This window comes from Madurella fahalii, assembly GCF_045866475.1.
Source record: "Madurella fahalii IFM 68171 DNA, scaffold_4, whole genome shotgun sequence".
Classification (NCBI taxonomy): domain Eukaryota; kingdom Fungi; phylum Ascomycota; class Sordariomycetes; order Sordariales; genus Madurella; species Madurella fahalii.
Window position 1 is genome coordinate 4,901,630 of NW_027263974.1, and position 8,584 is coordinate 4,910,213.

At 55.1% G+C, this 8,584-nt stretch overlaps 1 protein-coding gene across 1 annotated transcript; it reads left to right on the forward strand.

Moving 5' to 3' along the window:
- Positions 1-1,742: 1,742 nt before the first annotated feature.
- lcc1 (laccase, multicopper oxidase, benzenediol:oxygen oxidorectuctase) lies at positions 1,743-4,051 on the forward strand (the record flags this gene model as incomplete). The annotated part of the gene is made up of 7 exons (XM_071063823.1): positions 1,743-1,973; positions 2,028-2,106; positions 2,168-2,179; positions 2,279-2,348; positions 2,413-3,382; positions 3,459-3,527; positions 3,641-4,051. The coding sequence occupies 7 exons, from the start codon at positions 1,743-1,745 to the stop codon at positions 4,049-4,051; spliced, it is 1,842 nt and encodes a 613-aa protein (XP_070919924.1).
- Positions 4,052-8,584: the final 4,533 nt, after the last annotated feature.

The window sequence follows — 8,584 nt, forward strand, 5'->3', positions numbered from 1 at the left end:
GGCAAGGGGAGACGAGCGTCAATTCCAATTTACATCCCATATCGGTAGGGCAGAAACCAGCTATCAAGCCGGGCACTAGTGTAGTTCGGAGGGAATGGAACGTGGACCGTGACATCCGAGGGCACTCCTTACCCCATATGGCGCGACCACCCCCAGCCATGCTACCCTTTCGCGGTACGAGAGACTTTTACACGGCATCTAACCACTTCGTCAACTTGGACCCTGAAGATCAGGAGAGGCCGTCTTACAATCGTTGAAATCCAGATGGGGCGACCCACCGGCGTTTAGGCTCCGGCAAGCCATCGACACTTTGTGCCACAGTAAGGCTGCGGTCCTACGCCGGGAGGATCCATGTCTCCCATGCGAGTTACATTCGTTTGACAGGCAATCTCCTAACCCACTTTTTTTTTTTTTTTTTTTTCCCTTTTTGCTTCTCCTAATTTTTTTTTTTTTTTCTAGAAGCCTTATGGAGCCGTTTACGTCCTCGCCGCGTCCACGGGACTGTATCAGCCACGCGGTCGTCCAATATTAACTCGGCGGAGCCGAGATGATTTTCGTACTACGTCTTTTACTTGGCGTCCGCAGGTACTACTTCCCCTGCCAAGTCCTCACCGTCTGACCACGAGCTCGACGGCCTCTCGTTCATGTGCAATGCGCCATTGCTCAGCTAGGCGCACGAACAGGCGGATCGTGCATATTCTCAAGCCCCGTTACCATGCCGTCCCGTTTCCATCCCTTGCTCTCACGATGACATGGTTATCACGACCTCACAACTCGTCCCATGCTGGCCAAGCCAATATTGTGCTGCATGAGTGGTGTCCTTGACTCTCTTCCTTCAACATACCCAGTTGGGGAAACGCTACGAGCAGAGACGGGGACGGTGAAGCCTCACACCTCCGCATCCGTGCTCCATCCCCCGTTGTGTCCGCCTATCCATCTTCACCCATGTCTGCAGGAACCCTCAAGACTATTGATTTCGGTTGCCGCCGTCCGCACGTCGCAGCTCGAAGCGAGCATGCGCCCAGCAACCTCTATCCCCATGCCAGGCCATGCGTTACGCTGGGTTCTAGACGACATGCGTCGCTGCTCCTATTGGATCCCTACGCTGCGCCCTCCGGCTTACTGGCACCCCGGCAATAGGTTGTACCCTAGGTTGTACCTCCACCGCCATCGCAATGGTGGAGAATCCGACTGGGGTAGTGCCGCAGGGGGCGTCCGTTCCTGCTGTAAGTTCCTTGCACGACGTTGCCTTCCCACACCCTCAGCCGTTCTATTGGATCACTTCCCGCCCGTTTAGGCGTGGCTTATTATGGTCATGAGAGCCTCATGGCATGAATCACAGAGAAAAGAGGCTTTCTCTCCACTGTCCGAGGACTTGCGCTATCTACCCGGACTCTTGGTTCCAGCGTAGTATCCGCCCACCTCGGCCTCGCTCGCACTTCCGAACTTGTCCATCACCTACCTGCGCGTGCCGGGTATGGTTGGCGAAGAGGATTGCGCCCGGATCTATCGACAAGCGAACATCTCGAATACGAACGAGTGCGGCACATCCTGGTCTACCGTCGTCCCGTCTTCAGTCCTGGGTTCCGTGATCTGTCTATAAAAGGTGCCGATACGCCTGCTCTACCTGGGTTTGATTTTCTTGCTACACCAGGACATCAGGACAGTCGTCATCCAACAGCCGCATATTCCCTTCCGGACCTTGTCTCTCTGGGCTGAACGTTGACAGCCGCCCTCCCATCATGAAGACCCTGACCAGCGCCGTGGCGCTCCTGGTGGGCATTCTTGCTCCCCGCATCGCTATCGCGGCCCCTCCTGCCACAGCGGAACAGAGGGATGTCCTCCAGCTACTCGAGGTGCGGCAAGCCGGCCCAACCTGCAACACCCCGAGCAATCGGGGCTGCTGGACCAACGGGTTCAACATCAACACCGATTATGAGGTCAACACTCCCAACACCGGAGTTACTCAGGCGGTAAGGCTACCCGTTCTGTTCGAACAGGGCCACGAGGCTAATAAGGATTACTAGTACCAATTCACGCTCACCGAGGAAGACAACTGGACGGGCCCGGATGGCGTCGTCAAGGAGAAGGTGATGTTGATCAATGGTAAGTTTGCGGGATGCTTGGGTCCATACCTAGACCACCTGACTAATGCGTTCCTTTTCAGACAGGATTCTGGGTATGTCGTCGAATCCACGCCGCAGCCGCGGCGCCCACGTGTATATGCCTGCGCATATGCGGTAGATTACATGTATAATACTGACACTGCAGCTGCCAGGACCAAATATCGTCGCAAATTGGGGCGACACTATCGAAGTAACCGTCATCAATAGGCTGAGGACGAACGGGTATGACCCCCTTGAATCGTACAGTTTCCTTATAGCGTATGCTCGACTCTAACGTCTCGTCCAGCACGTCAATCCACTGGCACGGCCTTCATCAGAAGGGCAGCAACTTGCACGACGGCGCCAATGGTGTCACAGAGTGCCCCATCCCCCCCAATGGAGGCCGCAGGACTTACCGGTTCCGTGCCCAGCAGTATGGCACGAGCTGGTACCACTCGCATTTCTCGGCCCAGTACGGCAACGGCGTGATCGGCACCATCCAGATCAACGGTCCTGCGTCCCGGTCGTACGACATCGACCTGGGCGTGTTTCCCCTCACCGACTACTACTACCTGGCCGCCGACCAGCTGGTGCACCTCACCATGAACCAAGGCGCGCCCTTCAGCAACAACGTCCTCTTCAACGGCACCGGCGTGCACCCGACCACGGGCGTGGGCCAGTACGCCAACGTCACGCTGACTCGGGGTAGGCGCCACCGCCTCCGCATCATCAACACGTCGACCGAGAACCACTTCCAGGTGTCGCTTGTCAACCACAACATGACCGTCATCGCCACCGACATGGTGCCCGTGAACCCCGTGACCGTCAGCAGCCTCTTCCTCGCCGTCGGGCAGCGTTACGACGTGACCATTGACGCGAACCAAGCCCCGGGCAACTATTGGTTCAACGTCACCTTTGGCCCGCCCGCCTGCGGCGGTTCGATCCACCCGTCCCCGGCTGCCATCTTCCACTACGCCGGCGCCCCCGGCGGTCTGCCTACCAACCCCGGCGTTGCCCCTCCCAGCCACGAGTGCCTGGACTCGCTCAACGTGTCTCCCGTTGTGACGCGCACCGTCCCCGTCAATAACTTTGTCAAGCGACCCGGCAACACGCTGCCCGTGAACATCGACATGAGCGGCACCCCGCTGTTCGTCTGGAAGGTCAACGGCAGTGCGATCAACGTCGACTGGGGCAAGCCGATCATCGACTACGTCCTGACCGGCAACACGAGCTACCCGACCAGCGACAACATTGTGCAGGTAGATGGTGTTAACCAGGTCCGTTCTCCTCCGCCCCCGCAATTTGCCCCTACTTGGCTCTAGGAATTCAACATGCCTGACTGACTGTCTCCAGTGGACGTACTGGCTCATCGAGAACGACCCCAACGGGCCCTTCAGCATCCCGCATCCCATGCATCTTCACGTAAGTGCCGCTCCCTTCCATCACGCCTCTACTCACTCTGCAACCCCATTCCCCCCTCCCCCCCCCGATAACGAAAAAGAACTGGGATCCTAACCATAATCCGCGTGTTGTAGGGCCACGATTTCCTCGTAGTAGGCCGGTCGCCGGACGTTCCGGCGGCGTCGAACCAGCGCTTCATCTTCGACCCGGCCGTGGACCTGCCGCGGCTGCGGGGGAACAACCCGGTGCGGCGCGACGTGACGATGCTGCCGGCGGGCGGGTGGCTGCTGCTGGCGTTCCGGACCGACAACCCGGGCGCCTGGCTGTTCCACTGCCACATCGCCTGGCACGTGTCCGGAGGCCTGTCGGTCGACTTCCTCGAGCGGCCCAACGACCTCCGCCAGCAGATCGGCCGCGCCGACCGCAACGACTTCAACCGCGTCTGCAACGAGTGGCGCACCTACTGGCCCACCAACCCGTTCCCCAAGATCGACTCGGGCCTGAAGCACCGCTTCGTCGAGGAGAGCGAGTGGATGATCCGCTGAGCGAGACCTCTTGGCTCTCTTCAATGGACTCAGATGGGGAAAAAAATGTGGTGCGGGGATATAATGGGCAGGCATTTTACTTGAGGGGTTCTAGGGGGCGGTTGGGTTTTGGAGTTGTATGTGTCATGGTTTTGCTACCTACTTATTTTGTGGGTTTCTTCTTTTTCTTTTTATTGTCTGGTTCACCCAGACTGCCTGGACCCTTGCTCTGAACGTTGGATCGGGTCACCAGGATAGGGTATTTGGTTTCGTGGCTTTGCCAGAACACGGAGTATGGGCAGGGTTGGTATTGTACACGAGAGAAATGCGAGCATATTGATGAAGTTTACACCTCTCCTCAGAAGCTGCCAATGCATCTCTGGTGATAAAAAGTACCGAGAATGCCTGGAACACTTCGAGTCCTCAACTGGATTCAATATTGCATCCTTTCCCGAATCGGATCGCCAGTGATAGGGTACTACTAACTATGTAGGTCCTAACAATTCCACGGTGTTCTACCAGGTCGGTGGGTTGGCTAAGGGCCATGGTAACAACAACACAGGCGTTTATTCGCTATCCTGAAGCGCTCTACACGCAGGAATTTGACCATCTCATAGCTCTCAGAACAGCTGCGCGATCCGGTGCCGGCACTGTTGTTGGACATACGGTGTATGTACACCGTATGACGACCTACTAACGTAACGTACTGCTTGGTGCCTTTTGTGAGCCGAAGAGCCGTTGGTTCTGTGGATTTGTCAAACTCTTGGGCTGTCTCGAGATAGGTAACAGGAGCAATGCGCTCTTCATCAACAGATTGGCTAGGCACCCGAAGATCGTATCTGTAGTAGATGACTTCCACCATCTCGCTAGGGATACAGGAGGTCTTTCCACCCCACCCGTGATTTCACCGTGCAACTACTCCTTATCATCAGAGATGAACCCAGTGACCATTTAGCCTTTGAGTAGCCGGCGGGGGCCCATCAATGTCGAACGGCTTCAGAGAGACCCGGAGGTTCCAAATTGACCTCTCTGGCTGGCTACTGAGAGCCACTCGAGGATTGAGATCGTCTTGGAACTTGGTTAAACCATCCCTTGTCATCGGAATCCGGAAAGAGACGGCATGGGAACCTGCTAATGAAACATGACTCTGTGCGTCCGAACTGCAACTGCATTTAGATTCTCATGCCTTTGGTCTCGACGGTGAAGAAGCACCGGTGAACGAAGCGCCGCTGCTAAATCATCACATCCGGACCACCTGATAGATCAATGAGAAACAAGGGGTTCTTTGACGCCATGTCCTTCCGAATGACGATGGAGAGTAGTCCTTCGGCCAAGGCGCGGTCCTTCAGATGGCATCCCAGTTCACGTATCTCGGTCGATCCAGGCGGGAACCTGCAGCGTACCTCCCCGAAGGTCATGGCTGACATCCGTCATCGAGCTTACAATGGGTGATACGAGGGGAAAATTGAAGGCATGACCCTACCTCTGACCATATACTTGCATTTGTAATAATCGTAAGTAAAAGAATCAAGGTGGAAGTAGAATGAGGACGCGATGGGCTGGCTTGCGATGCGACCAAGCTTCGGCTCCCCGATCAGATATTGCCGGGTTTGTACCCGAAACCCATCTATCTTATCGGTTTCATATAGAGCCGGTAGCGGGGTCGGAATGATGGGATTGATGCGGAACAGCCGTGCGAGACAATACGGCCCACAGGCTCCATAGCAGATGTGATCGCCAGTGCGAGACGATTGCTTTTTGTGCCGCTCGTGGTTGACTCTCGTTCACCTGGGTGGGCGTTGTTGGAGAGCAACCTGTTCCAAGAGAGAGCATATTGTCGGGATAGATGAAGTCCGGCCACAAGGCCCGTCGTTCGGCATCGGCGGTCCGGACCGCGTTGTTGTGGAAGATTGCGCCGTCAACATAAGACTTTCGGGAGGCGCTGTGGTGAAATTCCTTAAAGTATTGCGGCGCTGCACTCGTCGCTCGCGCACTGCAATCGCATGAATGGATTAGGAACCATCTTCAAAAGAATACTGACTCGACCGGATGTAAAAGGAATTGGGCTCACGCTTTCCAGATCTTGAGCTCCTAGGAACTATTATCAGGTCGCTGAAGGTGATAAGAACTTAAATACCGCCCCATATTAGCAGTTTGGCTGGTTTAATTATAACGCTCGAGGGCAAGCAGTTCATACTTAACTTCTCACTGGCGTCCCGCCGGTTGTATTTGACAAGATATAAGTCCGACTGTCTGCAACGCAAGTTGCAGTGACTACCACTTTAGTGAGACGGCCTGATGACTCAGGTTTGTGACGGCCCCCAAAGAGGAGGTAATTTTCCGAGAAGGCTTCTTTGAAGACTTCCTCCAGTGTCAAAGTCTGGTACCGGGAGTGGTGGAAGTTCTCAGCAACTGTACCAATATGCGGTATGTTGGCGCCTGTTCTCTTGGTGAAAGCTCCATTGCACAGTTTCCCGAAACGAACAACGCAATCATCCACGGACCATCCCATTGCTCCCAACCCAAGCGCCACAATGCCACCGGTACTAGAGATGTGTTAGCTGGATAAGTGCTTGGTACGGCCGCGCCAAACCAGTCACCTGGTAACGAACCTTGTGCTGACAATGAGATCGAAAAAGGATTGTATCGGCAACTGTCCGCACAAGGCTTTTTCTAACCTGATGAAGGACTTCGAGTTCGACAATTCCTCGGACGCCGCCTCTGGAAATGGTTAGCAACTATACATTCTCGGGAGTAGAGCATCGTAGTCTCGCTTACCCATCCAAGGACATGACGCGGACACCAGCGCTCTTTGGCTTGAACTTAACAGAGAAGATGCCCCATTTGTCCCAAGCTGCCCTCAGTTAGACCCTCGACTGGGCATTCCGATATGCGTACTTCTGAAGCGTTACCGCCCAACTCTCCGTAGTCGAGAACACGTGGTGCGCATAACACGTGGCCGCAGGGCACCGGGTGCTCTCCATATCCCGTACTTCATGGTCGCGCCGTTCACTCGCTACATACCATTGTTGCAACCGGAAAGAGGCATTACTGTCATTCGGGATTGAGTCTGCCCGGTTCCGCGAAGAAGGCCAGCTCCGGGGGCAAACATCCTTCGGATGTATCGCATCAGTCAACACAGCGCGGCCCACGTAACCCCGCGATGCTACGTCGCGCAGGTTTACCCGGGGGGAAGAGGTCGTGTGCAGAGTGGCCTAGAGGCATAGACAGTCAGTCTAGCCAAATGTCATATTTACTTATTAATTGCTCGGCGCTGCCTCGTTCCGAGCGTGCTTGATTTTCGCAAAGCATCGACCAGTCGAAAGCACCAGCCTGCGTACTGTAGTTCGCATAGACTCGCGATGCAGTCGCTTCTAAGGACTCTCCTCGGCCTACAGGCGGCCAACGCGCTGCTGAAAGTGTAAGTTTTGATGCCAGCTCGATGGACGGCATTTCATTGACACAGAGCTTAGAGCGATGGGCCAGGATCCCCCCGCACCCTGCCCGACATGCTACACTTCCACCCTCTGGCTTGCTCCGCCTTGCGCGCCTCCTGTAACATGCACGGGTCCCTCCACGCCTCCGCCTGAGGGATGCACCAGCACGATTGATGTGCGTCCCACCACCTTCACCGTACCCGGGCTCAACCCAGCTTGCCCAACCACGCCCCGGGTGACGTCCAACTTGAACTGCCCGCCCAGGCCGGCCTGCTCGCAATCGCTGTGCAGTACCGTGACACTAGGGCCGCCGCCAGAACCTGGAGCGCCGATATGGACCACGATCACCGAAAAGCCGCTTGAGTGCGTTGCTACTACAACGTACATCATTCCCCAGTCGACGACGCGCTCCATCTCCTTGGATACCACTCGGACACCGCCTCCATTGCCAAGCTTCCCTCCTGATGAAGACGAGTGATTGAGGTAAAAGGAAATGAAACTGTGTTTTGTCCTCCGCTGTTTCTAATGCATTTTCTTGTCTTGCTCGGCCTTTGTACTTTGTAATGGTAATCGACGGCATGAGTGATTGCCTGGTTGGGAACCACTATGGTGGTGCACAATGGCGCCTAGCTAGAGATTACCATTCTTGGTTCAGGGTACTTGAATAAAAGTATGTGGGCTGAGCTAGTACGCAAGTGTTTCTTTGGAATTGGTTACGTTTACACTCGGATTACTACGATCAACAGGGCCCTTTTTGCTTTTTGCTCCTTACTAAACAAGACAACCGAAGATGAAACGCAGCTACAGTAACGTGGCCGCCGTCGGGACTCGCCCCGTTCACTTCGTATGGCTCTATCCTCCTCCAGGGCTTGTAGTTGAACTTAGCTCTAGGACACGTCCGTGTCGTAAAGCATACACACATTATCAGAGAAGTTTAGCACAATCCATTTAGTTTCCATTACCCTGTCGCCAATCTAATTCAACAAAATCCACTTGGCCTCTTCGGCAATGCAGGAGAAATCTCGTATTTCAATCGCGTGTTCGGCAAACCAACCTAGATGGGTCATGTAGGTTAATAACTTGGACGGACGAACTCGATCCCGGCATCTACCAGTAC